The following is a 23538-nucleotide window of genomic DNA, read 5'->3' as shown; positions in this document are numbered from 1 at the left end:
TGGTCTGGGGTGGCACCAGGCACCTGCATTTCATAAAGGGTCCCCAGGTGTTTCTAACAGGCAGCCAAGGTTGGGAGTCTTTGGTAGAAGGACTTGGGAGCTTGCCATTTAACACACCTCCCATTTGTGGGTTTGGTGCCTTGTTTGGCTTCATTTTCCCCCAATTGATGGGGTTTGGGGACAGGCCCTGAATTGTTCCCTCCATAGCATGTCAAAAGAAAAAGGCGGGAAGGGTGGCTGCCGTAGGAAGCACAGGGTGCTCTTGTTCTGCAAGCTTTGCTCAGGAACTGCTGACTCTCAGGATAGCGGCTGTTGGTTCTCTATGCCCAGTACCCCTGGGTATTTGTTTTTTGGGAGGAGGAAGAAGAGGAGGAGCAGGAGGAGGGGTCATGAGATTAAGACAAATAGACAATTAGAGGATGGCGGCTTTTTGTAGTCTTTCTGACACTTGGAATCAGTAACTTAAGAGCAGGAACACAGAATAAATACACTCATGTACTCTTGTGTTGGCACAATGTGCAAAGGACTTTTCTCGTCCTTAATGAGTTTATAGTTCTAGTCACAGACTTGAGGTCCAGCTGATTTCAGCCCTAAATGGGTGGATTTAGTCAACGTACAAAAACTTTTTTGGGGGGGTGAGCATAGATTCAAGTTTCCCTGAATACACACTCCAGCAGGTAAGTTTTTATCATATTAAATGTGAATTCAGTAAAGGTGGACTTACTGTCTGGTTTGGCCTTAGGCCACACCACTCCCTGACTCTTCTCCTTCATTTAAATGTCCCCTTCTGGCCTCTGAGAATGCTTAAGTTTCTGAGGACTGGAGAGAAACTATAATATGTTCTAGTGAGAAAAAAAAAAATGCATCATTAGTTTAACAATCTGGCTACCTTTTACAACGAAATTCCAGGTTTTAATTCTCCTTTGTTCCCTGTTGCCAGCAGTTAATAACAGTGATAGTCACAAAAGACCCCAGACCCACAAGTAGCTGGAAATAATTTAATTTTTAATAAAGTGTTTTTGTTTCAGATGAGCATTTTAGATGCTCCAGAGGTAAGAGGGATTGGCTGGTTTTGCTCAAAGCCATGAAATGTAGTCTGCCAGAGGGAAAATTTGCTTAGGTTACGCCTACCATGTGACTTTTCTGTCCCATTCTTTAAGCCTTCCCTTTGAGCAGGCAGACGCCTACAGGGAAAAATGGACAGGGAATAGAGCACATCCTTATTTAGTTGTGCTAATGACAGATTCTCTCAGTACAGAATTGTGTGATTGGCCAAAAGCATGGGTCATTGTCTGATAGGAAAAGATGAGGAAGTCTAGGCTAGAATGAGGAGTAATTCAGAATGTGTCTTTCATTAATGAATTTCCTTGAATTATATACTGTATTCAAAGCCTGTTTGAAACACCGTGTTTTTGTTCACCAGCCATTGAAGGAAATTCCCAACTTTCTTGCAGGGAAAATACTTTGAAATCCAGTTCAGTCCAGGTGGGGAACCAGACGGTGGAAAGATCTCCAACTTCCTTCTGGAAAAATCTAGAGTGGTGATGAGGAACCCTGGAGAGCGGAGTTTTCACATATTTTACCAGGTTTTCCATTATGTTTTTCTCTTTCCTACTTCCTATTCTTTCTCCACATTAAAAAAAAAAAAAAAGTTGCTTTTTCTAAGCCCTCAGGTTAGGTGGTCTAGTCCCGCAAGCCAAGGAGGATGTATTGCAAGCGTATGTGCAGACTTGTGGGACCGCCCCTGCCCTCAAGGAGAACAAGTTCTAATTGGTGTGATGAGGCAAATTCCCCCAAAAGTTAAATGATAAGAAAATGCTGATCTAGCTTCAAAACAAAAGTAGGAATCTTTTAGTCTTTGCCAAATAAGAATATATGTTGGGCGGGCCAAATCTCCCGACATGATTTGAGAGGTGTTAGGGAGGGGGAGCTCTAAACAGAGGGTAAATGGGGACTGGTCAGAGAAGACAGGCCACCGGAACCCGAGCCAGGGAGGTGGGAGAGGGAGAGCTGGTCAGTGAGCCAGGCCTCTGCCAGTTTGCAGGGGCAGATGTCTCCAAAAAGCAAACTGTCAGGGGGAAGATTTGAGATAGGTTTGGGATCTTTAATACAAAGTCAAAAAGTTTTCACTGAGACCCCCAGAAGCCATGCAGAGTTAGTTTGAGGTTAGAGCAGTGTGCAGAATGCTTCAAAATTGTGTGTCAGGCACAATTCATCTAATTCAGCTATTTTTTAAGAGGTTTTTAAGTATTTAAAAAACATGATTGGCCGGGCATGGTGGCTCACACCTCTAATCCTAGCACTCTGGGAGGCCGAGGCAGGAGGATTGCTTGAACTCAGGAGGTTAAGACCAGCCTGAACAAGAGCAAGCCCCCATCTCTACTAAAAATAGAAAAATTAGCCAGGCACCTTGGTGTGTGCCTGTAGTAGCAGCTACTTGGAAGGCTGAGGCAGGAGGATTGTTTGAGCCCAGGAGTTTGAGGTTGCTGTAAGCTATGATGACACCACTGCACTTTACCTAAGGTGACAGAGAGAGACTCTATCTCAAAAAAGGAAAGAAGGAAGGGAGGGAGGGAGGGAGGAAGGAAGGAAGGAAGGAAGGAAGGAAGGAAGGAAGGAAGGAAGGAAGGAAGGAAGGAAGGAAGGAAGGAAAGAAGGAAGGAAGGAAGGAAGGAAGTTTGGGTTTACTTTTATATATATATATATGGGAGCCACACAGAACTTTTTTGAAGAAAGGTCTGCTGTTTTTATGTTTTGTTTCATTTTTAGTTTGACGATCACTAGAAGGACATTAAACTGTGGGAGTAGCTCACATTCAATCTTTTCCATTATACAGACATCTTAGATGGTGGCAAATACTTTTTTCTTATTGGTATGTGTTGGTGGAAAAAGTACATAAATGACTGAAAGCTTCTGAGGATTTAGGAATGCTTTAAATTGTATTAATCAAAGTAATATGTACAGATGAATGCAAAATAATTATATGTATCTCACATATACACAGTATATTATTTACTGAGTAGTAGATAGACGTGCGTAATGGATGCCAGGACCCCTCTGAATAAATTCAAAGCCCACCCCCCCTCCAAAAGTCCTGCCCATGGGTCTGAAACCACCAGGATAGAGGCTGGGACCTGGTGGGCTCGGGGGTTCTAGATTCTGACATGAGAGCAATGGTTGAAGCTGTGAAATAATAGATGAGACTCCCATGGCAGTGAGTGGAGAGAAAAATAATACACACACAGGGCTTAAGGGCTGCATGAGGAGGCCTGGAGGAGAAAGAGGAAACCTAGGACCCTGCAGTGTCACCGAGGCCAGGGGAAACCTAAGGGGAGAAGCAACAGGATCAAGTGCTCAGAGCTCCTGGGGGAGAGCGATCGGCCTGGGGTTGTTGGATTTAGCCGCTGGGAAGCAGCCACTAAAGTAGTTTCATCAGAGTAGTGAGACACGAAGTGGGGTGCAGGTGGTTGCATCGAGGTGAGTGAGGAAGGAGATTCTGTGGCTTGAAGAAGTTCAGGGTCAAGGACAAGTGTCTCAGGAAGGCAAGTGCGTTTGTAGATGGAAGAGAATTGGAAAAAGGGAGGCTCACAGCTAGTGATGTATGAGTGGGCAGAGGACTGAAAAGGAGGGAGAATATTCTTCCTTGGACCAAAACCAAAAAACAAACAAAGTCCCCCCCCAAAAAAAAAAAAAAAAACAGAAGGAAAAAAAGGAAGGAGCAGTACAACAAAAGATCTTGAGGAGATAGGGAAGAAAAAGAAGGGGGCCCTGTGTCATGGGAGGAGGATTCCTAGAACTGTTGGGGCGAGGGGACCAAGACGCTATGAAGAACTTCACAAAGACGGGGAAGCATGGCTAGGAACTGTCTCTGCTTTTCTAAATTTTCTTGGGTTAGAGCCACGGTGTGCTGGAGCTAGCTGTGCCCATCTCTTCCCCCCTCCTCCTCCCATGGCATCTCTTTGCTGGTTTGAAATTAGTCAGGGTGGGAGTATTTATACCATGGGTATTAGCAAACACCACACATCAACTTTTTTTCCCCCAAGGGTTGATTGTCAAACATTTTCCAGCACATCACTGGTTACAGCCCATTAAGAGGATCTTATCTAGACCTAAGTCAGTGGTCAGGAGTTCTCCTGCCCCTATTCCTGGAGCACGGCATGCTGTGTTCAGAGACAGAGCTCACAATACCAGAGAGCAAGAGCTGGGGGCTGTTTATTAAAAACACCCTTCAGTAAGAGAGCATGGAGAAGCCAGCTCCACTTTCAGGAGCCATAGGCAAGTTGGGCAGGAACAAGTAATCACAGTGTGTTTTGCTTTCCACCCTCCAAGGGAATCACAAGGCTGGCAGTGCAGTGCCTTTCACTGGACAAGGGGAAATTCTTCCTTCTTGCCGAATTTATCAGAGTTAAGGATCAGAATTTGCAGACATGGTCTGGAGCTACGACAAGTAGAGCAGACATTCAGAAGCCCCCTCGTATTTCGGAGACTAGGACCACCCATAATTGTAGAAAGCAGCATCAGAAAGTCCTCATCACTGGGCTTGGGGGTGGTGGCTGCAGGATCCACGAGGTGTCTTTGGTGCCTTGTGGTCCACGTCACGGCACGTCCCGTGTTCTCTTTCTCCAGCTCATCGAGGGCGCCTCCGCAGAACAGAAGCACAGCCTTGGCATCACCAGCATGGACTATTATTACTACCTGAGCCTCTCGGGGTCATACAAGGTTGATGACATCGACGACAGGCGGGAGTTTCAGGAAACCCTGGTAAGTGCGGGTGCCAGGCCAGGCAGGATCTGCTGTCCGCACTGGGCATGCCCGTGGCAGAAAGGGCAGTGAGGGTTCACAAAGCAAAGAGCAGGGTGAAATGTCTACGTCGTTCTGCTGTGAGCACCCCGCATCCTAAAACCTGTGTTTCGGCACCCTTCCATAGCCAAGTGCTCGGTTGCCAAAGAACCACTTATTGATTTGAGATGGGTGTTTAGAAAGTGAATTCGTCATTATCCTCCTACAGGACCTCTGATTAGCAGGCAGAAATCACTGTGGGTTAATACATTCGGCATACCTGTTTGCCGATGAAAGACCAGGCAAACAGCACGTTTGTAGACTTATTCAGGTTTTGAGCTTCTGGACCACCTTTAGTGCTTTTTCTGCCCTCTTCATTTCTTTTCTATTTTTGAGGACTTTCTCTTCCTCCCCTGTATTGCACAGGTCAGAAGGTGATTTTTCTACTCCATGCCCTTCACATTGTAGGTGTGTTATGGAACAAGTTGAAAAACTTGATAGATTGTTAAGGGATTGCATTCTGGGGGAAACAGCTTGAATGAGTCCATCTAGAACATTCTGTAGGTAGGCTAGTCACCCATTTAGCTTCAAAGGGCTGTGTTGCCACTGTCCTGTGAGTCAGCTATAGGCCAGGCCCATCCCTCAGCCCAGATCCAGAGCCGAGTGGCAGGTCTGAGTAAGCAATGGAGGTTCAGTTTGGGCTTCAAAGGGACAGAGGTTCAGATAGACTGTCTTGGGTGCCAGGAAATAAAATGGTTTCAAGAGGCCACATGGTCTCAAAGCAGCTGGAAGGCATAAACATGCAGGTAAAGTCCTGCACACTGGTCTTAGAGTATAGTTCTCATAGGAGACAGATGTCTACATTTAAACATTTTAGCTGTTTTTATTGAATTTAAGGGACATCTAGAAACTAGATGTTTTAATGATGCTTTTACTGAATTTCCTGGAGACTTTTGATCTAGATCCTTTTGGAAGTACAGTCCATTCTCATCCCTCCTGATGAAGACAAAGATCTCTTGAGTCTCCTTAGAATAGCTGGACAGGGTTAGCAGTGCCCTTAGAGAGAGAGAGTTGGCAACAATACCAAGGGACAAAGACAAACAGGGACCTTGTATACAGCTGCCATCCCGGAGTATCTCTCCTCCTGGCGTTCTCCTGCCCTTATTCCTTGAGGATGGCATGCTGTGTTTAAAGAACAGAACTGGCCTTCCAGCACGACTTTGGGGCTTGAGAAGAACGTACGCGGTGGTCAGTGATCACGTACAGGGACTTCCCGCTGCCATCTCAAGCTAAGCCACACACAAGTGCACAACCCACTGTCTGCTTTGACTTCTTTTTTTTTTTTTAACACATCTGTATCTGTTGCAACCTTATTTAAAGCGGCTACTTATGCTCTGGCTTCCTTATTATGTGCTCCTGAGGCCGGTGATCAGCTTGTCTGGGTAATTTCTCTCTTCCAGCACGCGATGAACGTGATCGGCATCTTCGCAGAAGAGCAAACGCTGGTGCTGCAGATCGTGGCAGGAATTCTCCACCTGGGAAACATCAGCTTCAAAGAAGTCGGCAACTACGCGGCCGTGGAGAGCGAAGAGTGTGCGTAGCTCTGGCCTGTGGTTGTCAAATGGGGGGAACAGGAGGTTAGCTCCAATCGGAAGTGACTCGCCACTTCCCTTTGCTTAGGTCTCCACTGGGGTGTCTTGGGATGAGGTGAGACGTATTACGCGTCCCGCTGGGGCAGAATAAAACTGGCCTCATGAGAAACTAGACCAGGCATCCTCAAACTATGGCCCGGGGGCCACATACGGGCCACCTAGCACATTTATCCGGCCCTCCAGGTATTTTTGCCGCCACTACCTGTCCTGCTTAGCAGCCGACTTGTCCGGGCCCACAGTGCACATGTGTGGAATGTGTGCCGCACTCTCCAACCATCTGAGGGACAGCGAACTGTCCCTCAGACAGTTTATAAAGTTTGAGGACCCCTGGACTAGACCTTGTCTATGCACCTGCCCCTCCCCCCCCACCACCAGCATTGCCAAGCCCCACACCATCCATGATTAACAAAATCATTTCAATTTGTCATTAACCTTGGGGAAATCTGGCAGAATTTCACATCTAGGTTTAAAGATGAGGTGACATCTCTAATGAAGATTAACAGTTTGATAATGCAAAAGGTTAGTCTCTTAATGAAAACCTTTTCTGTAACTGATCTTTAGGGTCTAAATACACTTAAAGGTCTTGAAGGACAAGTGGCAGAATATGTTCATATGTAACTATGAGAAGCTCACAGGTTCACAGTGTCTTGCTCGGGTTGGATGAGATTGGATTTCTGGGCTCAGAAAGAAATGGGCATTGACTATGGTGTTGGCATTTCTGATGGTTCCCTTTAACGATCACCTCTGTGTAGCTGGAGCCTCAACGCCTGAATGGTCATTTTTAGTCTTCGAGAAGAAATCAGGGTTCTTCCTGCCAGAGAGATATTATTGGTTACATGTGCCCGCAATCTGCCATAAATAGCGTGGCGTGTGACTCTAGCCTCTTAGGCATCGACAGCTTTCCAGACTGCTTTCAGAACCCACACATCCCCTAGCCACCCAGGAAGACATTCTTCCTTTCTCAGCATTCTTCAAGGATGATAAATTTAGTTGCTTAGTAATAAATAGTATCCCACTCACTGCTGACAATGCAGTTGGGGATATTTCCATCCCAAATAAGGTCCTTTTTTTGTGTGTTTTTGTTTTCTGATAAAAGAGGGAAGTTCTGCTAACTTCTGATGTCTATCTGATAAGGACAAAGATGAATTATATTTGCCAGGGAAAGGGGTGGAAAAAAATAAATGGATAGGGCGTCCGTAAAGTCTAGAAACATGACCTAATAATTGTAATCATAATAACTGTGCTTCTAACTTTCTTTACATTTCCTTGATATTTAACAAATGCACATGCATGTCCAGTGGAATCGTTGGCTGTTGGCCTTTTAACACTGACAGTTTTGTCTTTTTTTTAATTTTTTCATTTATTTTTTTTCTTTATATATTTATTAATTTTCTTTTCTTTTCTTTTTTTTATAGCCCTGACTCATGTAACATTTGTAACGCTGACAGTTTGGGTTTGGTAGTATTTTCTGTGGCAGTAGCCTTGGTTTCTTTTTGCCTTCTTGGAGAGTAACATTCTTCACTGCCTCTTTATTCTTGAGAACGTAACACTGAAAAAACAGCAAGCATTCCCCTGGATGTTTCAACCAAGAAGTGTTTCCCACATTGATGTGCAGAGTTAAAACCCTCTCAGCCAAATGGCTGAGGTCCCCCGGATTGGCAACTGCTGTGAAATTCCCCAGCTGGAGGTGATGGGGCCAAAGCTTCCACCCCCACCCCCACCCCCACAATAATTTTCTTTTATTGATTTGGGTATTTGTTCACTGGGACTGCATTAACATGGCTCAAGTAGGTATAGAGTGAGAATTCTCTGTTCTGTCCCTTTTAGAGTCAGTTTGTTCCCTCCCCAAAGATAGTTAAGGTCCCCGGTCTCTGGTGTTTCCTTTAAGTGATATTTATCCCTTCTTTCCTGCACGCATCTCTTCTTTTCTCCCACTTGTGGGATAATGGGAGCTTATAACAATGTTCTGTAACTGCTTTTTCACTTAACACAGATCTTGGGGATTATTCTATATCAATTCATAAGGAGCTTGTCCTTGTTATAGCTGCACAGCATTCCATTGCTTGGCTACGCTGTGACTTATCGAAATGATCATCTCTTGCCGGACATTAAGATTTCTAATGTTCTGCTATTATAGTACTGAATGGACACCACTAAAGTGAATAACCTTAGTTCCTGTCACCTTTCACATATCTGAGTATATCTATGAAATAACTTTGCAGAGGGAAGTGCTAGCCCATGCCTTTATAATTGAGGAAATTTCTGTAGCTATTGTAGTGTAGAAAAAAAAATGGTAACATTCCAAATACCACTGGCCTACTAAAGCAAAATAGCTATTAATAGCAACTTATTTTGTTGTTACCTTATCTTTGACTAATGGGGACATAGGATTTCCTTGGTCAGACCAAACAAACCTCACCTTAGGCATATATGTACTTGTCAATATCACTCTGGTAAGGTGACATGTATTAAATACCAAATTAACCTAATTTGGTATTTAATTTTATTGAAGGAAAATTGAAGAATTTTATTGAAGGAAAAAAAATACTACTTCAATAACAATGAGTTGCTCTGCATAGTCAGTGCTAAAAAAATAATAATAATAACAACAATGGGAAATAAAAGTACAAGTGGCAGTGTTTCTCCTTTACCCCACTATTAATGGATTAAAGAGAACCTCAACACCAAAGACAGATGAACCTTATTTCTCTTGCCATTTGTTAAAATTTGTAAAAATGGAATTTTGTTTTTCTACATCTTTTTGGTTTCTCTCTCTTCCCTAAACTTCAGATCGAAATGGAAAAATTAAACCTAGCTTTTGCTTTATACTTTCTTGCGGTAATAGAAATCTGTCTCCGTTATTTAAATGCACTGAGACATTACTTTGTAGCAGGTTCTTGTATTTTTTTTTTTTTAGACAGAGTCTCACTCTGTTGCCCAGGCTAGAGTGCCATGACATCAGCCTAACTCACAGCAACCTCAAACCCCTGGGCTCAAGCAATCCTTCTGCCTCAGCCTCCTGAGTAGCTGGGACTACAGGCATGCGCCACCATGCCCGACCTATTTTTTCTGTATATTTTTAGTTGGCCAATTAATTTCTTTCTATGTTTAGTAGAGAGGGGGGTCTCGCTCTTGCTCAGGCTGGTCTCAAACTCCTGACCTCAAGCGATCCTCCCGCCTCGGCCTCCCAGAGTGCTAGGATTACAGGCGTGAACCACCGCACCCGGCCCACGGTTCCTGTATGTTTTACATGACTCTGATTAACTGTACCAGAGTTACATCCCCATTTTAAAATTAATCCTTTGCTTTCTTCCTCCTTTGCCTCCCCAACCCTCCAAGCTTCTGCACTGGCGCTCTTATCCAGCCACACGCACACACACCCCCCTGGAATCCACAGCCTGCAGGACATCAACACAAGCGGCCCTGTCATTTCAGCACGGGGGCAGGCACTGAAGAAAATATGAGGCCGTAAAAGCTTGTACTTGAAAAACATGGCATGGAGTTTATTCAAACCAAGTGCTGTATTTCCTCTCCAGTCTTCTGAACTGTTTCCCTAAGCTCGTGGCTCTGATTCTTGGCCAGATTCTAAGCCTTGTTTATTGAGTGCCTGCAGTCCCCAGTTATGTCGTCTTCTACAGAAAAGGCACATACCACACAGGGAAGCATAGCGTGTGTCTTTGTCAGTCCCTTCTGTCTGCTTTGTCTCAAGGACTCTCATCGTAGCCCTTGTTGTTTCATTTCTTTGCTAAGGTTGTAAAGATAACGGCACAAATATTTTAACCGCGTGCCCCGTTTTAGCATCGTTAGGGGCTTAGGAGAAGCCCATGTTTACAAAACAGACAAATTGGAGCTAATTATTTATTTTAGAAACCTATTCACTGTGTAGTTCCCATGAACAGCGAGAGGGGCCCTGGTGACTGTACTATAAGCCATTGGTGATGATGTCCCCCAATCAAGTGAGATATGCCCTGTCCCGATGCTATGATGATAAGTGACATGAGAGCATCCCCTTATAGTGGAGGCTTCTTATATGTTGTACACATTGGAAAAATGTCTCTTGATTCTCACAACAACCCTACAGATGTCCAGTCTCGTTTATGAACGTCATCACCTGCCCTTACTCTATGCAAAGAAAGTTTTAGTTCAGTGGAAGACCCATGCAGATTCCTAGACATGTGTTAATGAAACGAAATGGCCATTTTTGGATAAGTGCATTTGATTTTGTTCGCGTGTCCTCCTCTGTAAAAGGAAGCCCTTCTACCGGTCAAAGTATTTTTGTGAAACACTCAAATAGATGATAAATGCCTTGTTCTGGCATTCTCCTTTTTCAAAATGCATTCACTGACTTAATCTCATTGGAAGGTATATACTGAGAAATGTCAGCCCATTATATTCTAACACCATCTGTGAAATTCTAACAGATTATCCTTTATTGGGAGGCTTGTGGTTTTTAAGCATTATCATAAGGTCTTTAACAAAAATCCTTTTATCAGAGAATTTCGGGAAAGCATTCTGCAGTAAAAGAAGACTCGCGTCCTAGTTCAAAATTTTCATTTGCCTCTATAAAAATCTTTCATTCATATTAGAAAAATCTGAGCATTCTTTCATGTCCAAGAATGATGTCGTTTATTCATATTAGAGCATTTTGTCCTGAAATCAGAAAATCCCATTTATATCACTAGCCTTTGTAAGTTTCATGGCCTGAAACAAGTTACTGAGCCACAGGAGGAGTCTTGTTGTTTCTGTGCAAAGACCATAATCAACCATACTACATGTAGGTAGGACGGGGTGTGCTGTGATAGGAATAATACGAGTCTCCTTCATTTCACTCCATATGACACCCTCGGGAATCTTCTCGTGATGCCCTTATCCAGGCCCCCTTTTGCCTGTAGCCTAAATATCCCATGCTATTCAAGGACACCCACCATTGAGTCCATTCTAACCTTTTAATCTTATCTCCACTTTCCCCTGCAGCCAGTGCCAGTCTATGCACCGTAGACCATGCCCCACCATGTCTCCTACATTTCTGCCTCCTCACTGTTGCACGTTCCATTTCTCTCTGCGTCTATACAAGTCCTACTCATGCTTTAGGCCCAGCCCAAATCCCTTGACTACCCCAGCAACTAGTAATTTCTTCCTGTTCTAGATTTCTTCATAATTTCATTGTCTGTGTTACATACTCAGCTTTTAGGGAAACTATTTTTGCCTCATTTCTATTGCTTTCAAGATTTCTTTTTTTTTTTTTTAATTTTTTCAAATTTTTTTCCTCTCTTTATTTTTTTGCTTACCATGTCAAGAAGTCTATCCAGAAGAATGCTTTCAAGATTTCTTAAATATTTTGTATCCTTTCTTGTCTCTTTCATAACCTTAAACAGGATAAGCACTCAATAAATATGTGATTGGTTGTAATTATTAGTTCAGTAGAATCAGGTGCTTTAAGCTCTTTGGAAATTATGCTATGAAAACATTGTACCAAAAAGGAAGAAAACAGTATTTGGAGCCAAAGGAATGTTTCTTGATTGAGTTCCTTCCTGCCCGTCTTGCTGGACGCTTGGAGAGATGTCCATTTTAGGCATTCAACTGTGATCTCAGTAGGAGGGATTGGTTTGCCATCCTTCTTGGATCACCGATTTGTATTATTAGACATCTCAGTCATCATAGGAATTGACTCATGTAATAGAACAATTGGGAAAAACAAAGTGGATGGATGTGTATGGCCTTGCTGGTAACCAGCTTTTGGTAGAGCATAAGTTCTCTGGGGGCCGATGCTGGTGCCTTGTGTGTACACGCATGCACACGCATGCACACAAGTGCCTCCACATGTCTGCCAGAGGAACTGCTGTGATTCTGAAACATAATGGTGTTTTCTTTCACGTCCTCTAGTTTTGGCTTTTCCTGCGTATCTGCTGGGGATAAACCAGGACCGGTTGAAAGAAAAGCTGACGAGCCGGCAGATGGATAGCAAGTGGGGGGGCAAGTCCGAGTCCATCCACGTGACCCTCAACGTGGAGCAGGCCTGTTACACCAGGGACGCACTCGCCAAGGCCCTGCACGCCCGGGTCTTCGATTTCTTGGTAGATGTAAGTAAACACAAGTTGATGTTGGTGATGCTTCTTATTTCAGCTATACAGAGTAAAACTACTATGATATACGTATTTTCTCTCATTCCTTTTGAACCATTACCATACTCTACTTTGTATCCTCTCCCTTTGGAATCATTGAATCCTGCTTTGACTTCTGGATTTGTCCACCAAGGCACATTAGCTAAACCTACTATAATCACGTTTTTTTCTTCTGGTCAAAATATTTAATAAAGCCAGGACTAAAGACTAGAAAAAAGAGGAGACCTATACTCATGGGCCTTTCTTGACTTTTGAGCCTAAAGGTTTAGGGATATTGTATTTGTCTTATATTGCTCTGTTACAAATTAACCCAAAACTTAGTGGCTTGAAATATTAAGCACTTATTTTCTCCTAGTTTCTGTGGGGCAGGTATTTTGGATCAGCTAAGCTTGGCGAGTCTAACGCAGGGACAAGATTAAAGTCAAGGTGCTGATTGAAACTGCAGTCATCTCAAGGCTTGACTGGGGCCGGAGGATCTGGTTGAAAAATGGATCACTCCTGGGGCTGTTGGCAGGAGGTCTCAGTTCTTGCTACAGAAGCCTCTCCCTAGGGTTGCTTGAATATCCTCATAACATGGCGGTTGGTTTTCCCCAGAGTGAGTGATCTAAGAGAGAATGAGCAAGAAACCACAGTTTTATATGTCCTAATCTTGGACTCATGTATTGTCACTCTGCCACATTCTGTTCATTAGAAACAAGTCACTAAGTACAGTCCACCCTTAAGGGGTCAGGAGTTAGGCCCCACCTTTTGAAAGGAGGAATATCAAAGACTTTGTGGATATACGTTAAAACTACCACAGATATTTTTGGTTATGGCATAATTATATGTGAGTATATATGCTTACGTATGCATATATATACATATTTATATATGTATATCACATATATATTTATATATGTATATCACATATATATTTATATATGTATATCACATATATATTCAGAAAATTAGTCTTTCAGCAGTACAGAGCTGCCAGTGACAATCTATGTTAATCCCTGTAGCCTCTAAATGGTAAAATAATAATAGCACACATTTATATAGCACTAACTATGTGCCAGATACTGTTCTAAGTGTTTTAGGGGGAAAAGAAACCTCACTTAATTCTTACAAACAACCCTGTGACTTAGGTATTATTATCTCTACAGATAAATTAAGTAAGGCAGAGAGAAGTTAATGAATTTGCCTAAGATCACACTGCTACTATGTGATGGATCTAGGAGAGCCTAGATCCCCAGCTATTCTGCTCCTTTGACTTTGATTAATATATATTCAAGCTAGAAGGAACCCTAGGGGGAACTTCAGTCAAGGCACAACAGCAAGGCTATTAGATCCAAAACATCTGTGTTTGAATCCAGGCACTAACGCCTTTGATGGCTTCAAGTGTGGCTGGGTATGGTTAGGGCAGGGTCTGCAGGGTAGGGTAGGGTAATTCTGGGTACTTCTTGTGGTTATTTGAAGGGTAAGATGACTTGGCAAGATCAGGGTCACATTGAACATTTAGTCATACATTTAGCTTGTCCAGACTCCTCGTTTGATTGAGAAGGGAGTCTCAGGCCTGAGTATTGGTGGATTTGCCCAAGACCATTTGGCAAGAGGGAAGCACAGATCTAGAACTAGAACCCACATCTCTTGTCTCTTTGTTTAGGATACCTTCTGGCGCTGGACTTCCCAACTTCCTTCCTTCCTGTCATCTCATTTTTTTTGTAGTAAAAGTGGATGAATGCTCATGTAAGTGACACTAATTTGAGGTGGCATTCACTGAGAACTGACCGTGTGCCAGGCACTGGGCTAAGTGTTGTATGTCGTTAGCCATCAGCTCACAAAAAGGTGATATGTCATTTTCTTTGCCTGGAAAACACATCTGGTACTTTAGAATTCATTCTGGTGTTCACAACCGCATGGAATTTTGCTCTTGTATTCCTCCCTCCCCTGCATCCCTCACCCCCTCCTCTACCCTACGGCTGCCCTGCTGTCGTTAAGTCTGTTCCGGTGAACCGCATGGCCTTTTCTCACTGTGGTCAAGAACACAGATTTAGGCATCGTGCTGCTTAAATGTAATCCCAGGCCCTGCTTCTTGCCCAGTGCAATTTTAGGCAAGCCTCAGTGTATCCATCTAGAAAAAGAGGATAATGGTATCCTGTTGTTAGGAGAATTGCAATGACAATTAAAAACACATTGAGAATACTTAGCAAAGCCTGGCAAAGGTGCATAAATAGATAGATGGAAGCTGCTTTTATGATCAACTTTAAAATAATTACTATTGTTATTATCTGTAGAAAGTTCACCCTCTCTATAAACAGGGTACTCACTTGCCCTTTGAATCCCTGGCATATTGTGTTAGGTGATCATTAAATGACAGCTGAATGGGGGGAAAATGAAAGTGATATTTATAGATCTTGCAGTGTTGGTTCTTCATGTTTTGCTTCAATCATCCAAGGTGACATTTTCTTCTAATTCTCAAGAATTCCTGGAAAAGCTAACTCTGTCAGAAATTAATGGTTTTCATCATTAAGCAAACATTTTTTCCCTACCTTAGTAGTTGTTTTTTTTTTTTTTTTTTTTTTTTTTTTTTTTTTTTTTTATCTTGGTGGTTTTCCAAAGTACTTGGTGTTTCAAGTTGCTGGTCTTCATGCTGCCCTCTGTTTCCCATGGGTAGTGGTGTTTGCTGTGTGTGCTCTTGCTCCCTCTCCCCCACACATGCCCGTTTTTAATGTGCATGGAAAGGAGTTCATGATCATGCTGTGTACTTTCTCTAGTCCATCAATAAAGCCATGGAGAAGGATCATGAAGAATACAACATTGGTGTCCTGGACATCTACGGCTTTGAAATATTCCAGGTAAGGCCAATTTGAATAATTGGGGGTTGAGGAGGAGGATGTTTCATCTCGCCTGCAAGAAATAATTCTATGCAACGAAAAACCACTACTCTTTTTTGCCTTTGTGAGTCCTTCGTGTACTTTACTGAATTAATTTCTCTTAAATAGAAAGTTCTGTCTCTTGGTGCATCCAACATTTCTGTTAAAGCTTTTTACATCAAGACAGTTCACGAAATCACTTGAGAAATGACTTTTAAATGATTTTGCGCAGCGATTCCATGGGAGTAACTTGTTTTTTTTTCCTTTCAGAAAAATGGCTTTGAACAGTTTTGCATCAATTTTGTTAATGAAAAATTGCAGCAGATTTTTATCGAACTGACGTTAAAGGCAGAACAGGTAAGCAGTCCCTCTTCCTTCATCCTCTTCTGTCTATAATTTATTTTGTTTTAAAGGGTATAGATTTCTCGCTTTCGATAATAGATTCAGGTTTCAGGCTTATATTAAGAAATGTACCTAATAAAGTGAGGCAGAAAAACCATATGCCGTTGTGGCATTTTAGTCTATGAAATATAAATAGCATCTGCTACATCTTCTTTCTCCTTTAAGCAAATGATGCTGCAAAGTTAGACTTACGACTGCTGTTTTTACTACACTGACTCACTGACCGAGTGGAAAATGGAGTGTCGTTCCAACCCAATTGTCTATGGCATACACTGTGTTCCAAGGGAAAAACTTGATTTTCTCAGAGTTGCTCCACTCTCAATCTTCCCTAAAAAGATATGTATTTTTGACAAAGTTGGTATTTTAATTCTGACTTTAGGTAACAGGTCTTGCGATGATAGCTTCTTCTGAAGTTCAGTACAAGTCCCGTCATATTCCTGATACCATATTGTTTAGGATTCCTAGGGCCACCGCTGACAAAGTAGCACAGGCTAGGTGGCTTAAAACAGCAGAAATTTCTTTCCTCATGGTTCTGGAGCCCAGAGTCTGAAATCAAGGTGTCCTAAGGGCCATGCTCCTTCCATAGGCTCTAAAAGAAACTCCTTTCTGCAATCCTACCTCTTCCAGCTTCTGCTGGCTCCTGGCATATTTTGGCTTATGGCAGTATAACTTCAGCCTCTGCCTCTGTCTTCACATGACCATTTTCTGTGTCTCTCTCCCACCCCCCCACCCCCAAATCTCTCTCTCCTTTCTTTTAGAAAGATACCATTCTTTGGATTGAAGGGTCACTGTAAATCCAGGATGGTTTTATCATGAGATCCTTAACTAATTACATTTATAAACACACTATTTCCAAACCTCACACTCTGACGTTCTGGGTGGACATGAAATTTGGGGGGATATTATCCAACCCACGACACATATCAAAGGCTGTTTTGGGGTCAATGGGTTTCACATAAACCTCCACTCTGGACGTTTAGCCTTCCTTCCCCTTAGAGTGGCTGGAGCACAACAATCAGGACAGAGCACAGCAGTGACTGAGATGGGAGAGCATAGACAGGGGCTGGGTCACAGAGGAACTTTGCAGGGCATGGCTAAGACTTTGGATTTTATATACCACGTATGATGGGGACCCGCTGAAGAATTCTGAGCAGGAAGTGACATGATCTGGTTTGCATCTTGTGATTTTGGAAAGGTCACTCTGGCTCTATACCCTTGTAGAGTGGGGGAGGCAGGGGAAAGCGATCCAGAGTGGGCATTTAAAATCCCACTACCACAGGAGACCAGGATGGAAATGGCAGGCTCTGGACAGCGATGGTAGCCGAACAGGTGGTAACGTGGCGACAGGAAGTCGCAGTCAGAATATATTTTCAGAGTGAGCCAGCTGGACTTGCTCGGAATAATTGCAATAGTCAAGAAGGAAAGCATAATCAAGGGTGATTCTTAGCTTTGTGGCTTGGATAACAGGGCCAGTGGTGGGGCTGTTTACTGACGAGTGAGATCAGAAGAGGGGTTGGTTGGAGATAGTGGCAGATGTGGGAATAGAAGTCTCCTGAACATGTTTAAGTGTGAGAGGCCTATTGTACATCCAAGCAGAGATTCCCAGTCGCAAGGTGTAGACTAGAGAAATACATCTGGGAATCATGAGCCTATAGGTGTTATTTAAAGCTGTGTGATTGGCCGGGCATGGTGGCTCACGCCTGTAATCCTAGCACTCTGGGTGGCCGAGGCGGGCAGATTGCTCGAGGTCAGGAGTTCGAAACCAGCCTGACCAAGAGCAAGACCCCATCTCTACTATAAATAGGAAGAAATTAATTGGCCAACTAATATATATAGAAAAATAAAAATTAGCCGGGCATGGTGGCACATGCCTGTAGTCCCAGCTACTCGGGAGGCTGAGGCAGGAGGATCACTTGAGCCCAGGAGTTTGAGGTTGCTGTGAGCTAGGCTGACGCCACGGCACTCACTCTAGCCTGGGCAACAAAGCGAGACTCTGTCTCAAAAAAAAAAAAAAAAAAACTGTGTGATTGATTGAAATCATCTAGAGAAGGAGGGTTGAGAAAATAGGACGGTGAAACCCTGAGACTCCCTATCATATAGAAAAGTCTGGAAAGAAGAAAGAGCTAGCAAAGGAAGCCAACAACACAAGACCAGGGAAGAAGGAGGAAAATCAGGACCATGTGGTGGTATTTGCCGGGTGAAACTAACAGCCAGTCTGAACGAGGAACTTTCTCCTTAAGTACCTAGATGCCCATCTGCAAATCTCGCTCCTGTCCTGTGTTAAATTCAAAGAGATTTTTTTTTTTTTAATAACTGGACTTACAGGTTAAGCCGGATTAAATTGCTGGTTTTGTCGGTCAAAAACAATTGTGTGATAGCAATTTCATGTGGTTCAAACTAAACATGAGGTTTAGTTTGAAGATCACCAAGCAATAGAATGTTCCTTTCCTCTCACCTCTTAGAAAAGAAGAAATTAAAGTTCCTAGTGTTTGCTGAGAGGCATACAAGTGTTTCTCTCTCATGGGGATTTATGCACCTTCCGTATCCATCTGTGCAGAGCCCTGGTCTTGGCTGAGTTCTAATGTGAGTTCCTGGTTTCTGTCACACAGGAAGAATATGTTCAAGAGGGAATAAGGTGGACACCCATTGAGTATTTTAATAACAAAATCGTGTGTGACCTCATAGAGAACAAAGTTGTAAGTATTGGTCTGGTGTGTCTCTTCGCTCCCCACGGGTTTGCGTGAAGTGAGAGTTCTCCGTGTCATGGTTTTAGAACAGGCAAAGTGACAACTCCGATCTGCAGAGAGTTTTAGCAGTGACATTAGTTTTGTGGATATGTGAAAATAGAACAGCGGGGTTTTATTCTTGTAGTAGACATGAACATGTGTATATGAGTAAAATGTGAATTTACATATGGAAGTTGTTACTGGATTCTAAGAGAAGACAACTGTCACTTACATTGATGGCATACCATATAGAGAGAGCCACAAAGTCAGCCCTGTCTTCTCTAGTCCAATCCCACAACTTCTAGAACGTTAGCCCTCAGAAATGATTCAAAAGAAAATAAGTAGACAGGGCTCTCTACAGGGCTGTGTTTTGGTGTTTTTTTTGTTTATAAAAGCTAAAAACTAGAAACAGTAAAAAACATCCATAGACAATTCAGTCATTAAATAAACTATGGCATATCAGAGTAGGGAAATAAAGCCATTAAAATAACAAGTATGAAGAAAACATGAGGAATGTTACAAATTAGCACTATTCAGAAAAAAAGTAATGCATGATAGAATGTGCATGCTAAATCGCTATATAAACTGTATCTATGTGAGTAACGTACTGAGAGAGAACATTTAAGAAATCGATTAGGGTCAAAGGAAAATGTTTCATTCTCCTTTTGGATTATTAAAGTCAACTTTGTAGGAGGAGGAATGTAGGAGTAGGAGCAGATAATGATCTGTGCGTGACTTTGGGTAAAACTTCAGGGAGTTAATCAGCTTTTTGGAAAACGGACTCTCCTCCATCTCTAGATCTAAGGGGTGACTCCCCGTTTGCAACTATTAATTACATTCTTGCCTAAAAGGAAAGACTGACTTTCAAGATGGTATCTTGTTTTTTTTTTTTTTTTTGAGACAGAGTCTCACTTTGTTGCCCAGGCTAGAGTGAGTGCCGTGGCGTCAGCCTAGCTCACAGCAACCTCAAACTCCTGGGCTCAAGCGATCCTGCTGCCTCAGCCTCACGAGTAGCTGGGACTACAGGCATGCGCCACCGTGCCCGGCTGATTTTTTCTATATATATATTAGTTGGCCAATTAATTTCTTTCTATTTATAGTAGAGACAGGGTCTCGCTCTTGCTCAGGCTGGTTTTGGACTCCTGACCTCGAGCAATCCGCCCGCCTCGGCCTCCTAGTCAAGATGGTATCTTAAGTCTGGGAAGCTGTTGGCTTACTTAAGAAAGGACCGGACAGGCATTGTCCGTTCTGGAAAGGTGGGTGATCTGGGCCTTGCCTCCTTGGTCCCACCAGAACCCCCCTGGGATCATGAGCATCCTGGACGACGTGTGCGCCACCATGCACGCGGTGGGCGAGGGGGCGGATCAGACGCTGCTGCAGAAGCTCCAGATGCAGATCGGAAGTCACGAGCACTTCAACAGCTGGAACCAAGGCTTCATCATTCACCACTATGCCGGGAAGGTACGGCCAGTGGGGGCAGGCTCCCCAGGAGAGGGGCAGTTATCCATTGTGATGCCTACCTGTTTTAAGCTGTTGGGTCTGATCTGCTTTTTCATGAAGCAAACGATATCTGTGTCTATGTAGCTCACTGTATTTTTGTTTGTTTGTTTGTTTGTTTTTGGTTGTTTTTTGAGACAGTGTCTCACTCTGTCGCCCAGGCTAGAGTGAGTGCCGTGGCGTCAGCCTAGCTCACAGCAACCTCAAACTCCTGGGCTCAAGCAATCCTCCTGCCTCAGCCTCCCGAGTAGCTGGGACTACAGGCATGCGCCACCATGCCCAGCTGATTTTTTCCGATATTTATTAGTTGACCAATTAATTTGTTTCTATTTATAGTAGAGACGGGGTCTCGCTCTTGCTCAGGCTGGTTTTGAACTCCTGACCTCGAGCGATCCACCTGCCTTGGCCTCCCAGAGTGCTAGGATTACAGGTGTGAGCCACCGCACCCGGACTACCTCACTGTATTTTATTCGTTCAAATAATAGGATCTATAAAGTATTGGGGGAGGCAAAACAAAAGATTGTGGGCTACTGCACTATTGGAAAGCATGAATCACACTGGCACATATATTTACTGCTGAAGGAATGGATTTGTGTCTTGCTTGTGGCTGCAATCACAAACTTGCATTCCTTGTCTGCCCATGACCAGTGGCATATAAATCAGGACCAAGAGCTCACTTTGCATGTTCGTTCTTATAAAACACATGCGTTTCAGGCTTTGCCTTCTTGGTCCTGGACACCAGGTTGTATGGGAGTGCTGATGATACAAAAGTGAGTAAGTGGAGACTGTCATGGCTCTTGGGGACGTCCCAGTCCTGTGGAGATACACTGGTCTCGTCCTTGATCCCAGCTGATTTCTTGTGGATCAGGCTCTCTGAGAATGAGTTTCTGGTCAGATTGGTGCAACTCTGATACCACGTCTGGGAGAAATTGCAAAGCCTCAGATGACATGGCCCATTGCAAGGGATTAATGAGCACGAGGGTGATTTCAATTTTATTCTGTCAAATTTAGAAAAGAATTAAGTTTATTAGTTAGACATCCCTATGGATCCATTGAGGAATAGGTATGTGATCTTGAGAGCTAGAGTCCTGATTGTAGATCATCCAGGCCATCTAGGCAGCCGGATGCTCATCAGCATCTGCAGGCCACCCCCAGCTAAGTCAGCTAACAAGTTAAATAAGACATGCACCACTTCCTGTGACTGTTCATGATGAAATCCCAAATGCTACATGTGGAAATATACATGTTGTGGTGAGGATAGCCACACCAGCTTAGGTTTTTTGCCCAGTGAAGTACTTAAAGGATAAAATTGGATTTCTTCCCATTCTTGGCCAGGTATCCTATGACATGGATGGCTTTTGTGAAAGGAACCGTGATGTCCTTTTTATGGATCTGATCGAGCTTATGCAGAGCAGTGAGCTGTGAGTATGTTTTGTCTTATCTGACATGGGTTATGGGTTTGATAAAATGTTCAATATTAAAACAAGCTTGTGGTGTTTGAATGGTTAGCATTTTGCTCCTTTGAGTTGTTGGGTCTGGATTATAATTAGACAGTTTGATTTCTCAAAATAACTTTTCCTTTTTCCAATCTCAGTTTCTCCCTTTTGCCCCTAACACTTCCTGCTCCCAAATTCCAAGTGCCATATATACGTCCTTTAGGGCTCCAGGCTTCATCGTTTTCAATACTGTTATCAGAGGGAAGTGACCGTGCTGGATTTGGATTGGGATAACCATGTGAGAATGGAACACCATCCCAAGAATTCTCCATAGGCATTCAATTTTTAAAAGTGGCTATTGGATGCCAGGCGTGGTGGCTCACGCCTGTAATCCTAGCACTTTGGGAGGCTGAGGCGGGCGGATTGCTCGAGGTCAGGAGTTCGAAACCAGCCTGAGCGAGACCCCGTCTCTACCAAAAATAGAAATAAATTAATTGACCAACTAAAAATATATATACAAAAAATTAGCCAGGCATGGTGGTGCATGCCTGTAGTCCCAGCTACTCGGGAGGCTGAGGCAGAAGGATCGCTGAGCCCCGGAGATTGAGGTTGCTGTGAGCTAGGCTGACACCACGGCACTCACTCTAGCCTGGGCAACAAAGTGAGACTCTGTCTCAAAAAAAAAAAAAAAAAGTGGCTATTGGCTTAGCAAGACCCACATTGACCTGAGTTCCCCAAAGCACTTGGGAAATGGCTCGAGAACTCTGGGAGATGCAGCTAGACAGGGATTGACTCAGAAATCCATTTTAACTCCCAAGACCCTGTCTAAGCGATAGGGGTAGAGGCAGGAGGGGGGATGTCCCTCACAAGCCAGGAGACCTCTCAACACCAGCTCTCTGTCCCTTCCTCCCCGCCTGCCTGGGCAGTGTGTAAGGGGGAGGTGACTTTCACGCGCAGGCCCGGGTATGCCAGGCAAGTGCAGCCTTGCACAGACTTCTAGCTCTTAGGATTTTTAGAGCTGCCTCCAAGGAAGAGCTACCTTTGCAGTCTCTGTTACTTAAACGATCAGAAGAACATCAAGGTGAACCTCTGTAATCAGCAGCAGCAAGCCTGATAACTCTCTCCAAGAAAGGCCTAACTGCAGCGAAAAGCTAAACAGAGTTTCCTTCTCGAACCCTGGTCAGGGTGGTGCTGATCCATCTACCCCTCTCTCCCCTACTCCCCACCCTCCTCGCCCTCCTCTCCCCTGTTGCACTTCCTCGCACTACCACCCCTTTGGAGACTCCGGATTTCTTTCCATTCAAAACACATAAAATACGTTTGCTCTTCTCTGCGAAGGTCAGGTAAGCCACAAGGCCTGGTTTGTGGGTTTTATGGCAGTCAGGTGCAGACTTGCTTCCAGAGATTTTTTTTTTTTTTAATTATTAAAATTCCTGCCAAGTTCAAGAGCTATTAATGCTTCCACACAAACTGCTGTCGTATAGACACAGCCTATTATATTATAAACACATTTGCTGCAGAAATCTATAATTGTGTCTGGTCAAGCTAAAAGTAGATTGCTGGGGAGACTTCCTGGAAACTTCAAGATGCCCAACAAGTCATTTAGGAGGAAGTGAGTTTCAGTTTGAGTGCCAGATTGCCTGTTCCCATGGATCGCATCATTCAGCTAGCAAATATTTATTATGCACCTGCTGTGTACCAGGCTATGCTTCAGGCCCCAGGGACGCTAAGGTGACTGAGACATTGTCCCTGCTGGTGAGGCAGGCATGTAAACATATGCACTCAATTAGCACCACTAATGGAAATATGTATTCAGCAGGCAAAACATAAGTGATTTGTTACTGCTCCACTTAAAATTGCTCATAGTCAAAAGCAGTTGGTCAAGGTCTTCGGGTGGGGGGCAGCGGGGACAGTGAGCTGCTGGCATCTAGTAAGCAGAGCCCCCTGATGCTGCTCAATACCCCGCACGATGTAGGAGAAGCCCCTTCTCTGTCCCCAGCAAAGAATTGTCCAACCCACGAATAGCAACTGTGTCGGGGTTCAGAAACCCTGCTCTAGCGCACAGCGGC

The 23538-nt window shown here is 43.7% G+C and overlaps 1 protein-coding gene across 1 annotated transcript in view; it reads left to right on the top strand.

Moving 5' to 3' along the window:
- The window catches only part of MYO1E (myosin IE), a 205251-nt gene that overhangs the window by 118792 nt on the left and 62921 nt on the right, over positions 1-23538 (top strand). The window contains exons 7-15 of the mRNA XM_076004428.1: positions 1455-1586; positions 4627-4761; positions 6240-6372; positions 12315-12511; positions 15310-15390; positions 15679-15765; positions 18420-18506; positions 19830-19997; positions 21369-21454. Coding sequence (XP_075860543.1) covers positions 1455-1586; positions 4627-4761; positions 6240-6372; positions 12315-12511; positions 15310-15390; positions 15679-15765; positions 18420-18506; positions 19830-19997; positions 21369-21454 — 1106 coding nt within the window. The remainder of the gene's footprint in view (positions 1-1454; positions 1587-4626; positions 4762-6239; positions 6373-12314; positions 12512-15309; positions 15391-15678; positions 15766-18419; positions 18507-19829; positions 19998-21368; positions 21455-23538) is intronic.

This window comes from Microcebus murinus, chromosome 6 (genome assembly GCF_040939455.1).
Source record: "Microcebus murinus isolate Inina chromosome 6, M.murinus_Inina_mat1.0, whole genome shotgun sequence".
Taxonomy (NCBI): Eukaryota; Metazoa; Chordata; class Mammalia; order Primates; family Cheirogaleidae; genus Microcebus; species Microcebus murinus.
The sequence above is the reverse complement of the archived record's forward strand: the minus strand, read 5'-3'. Positions and strand labels throughout refer to the sequence as shown.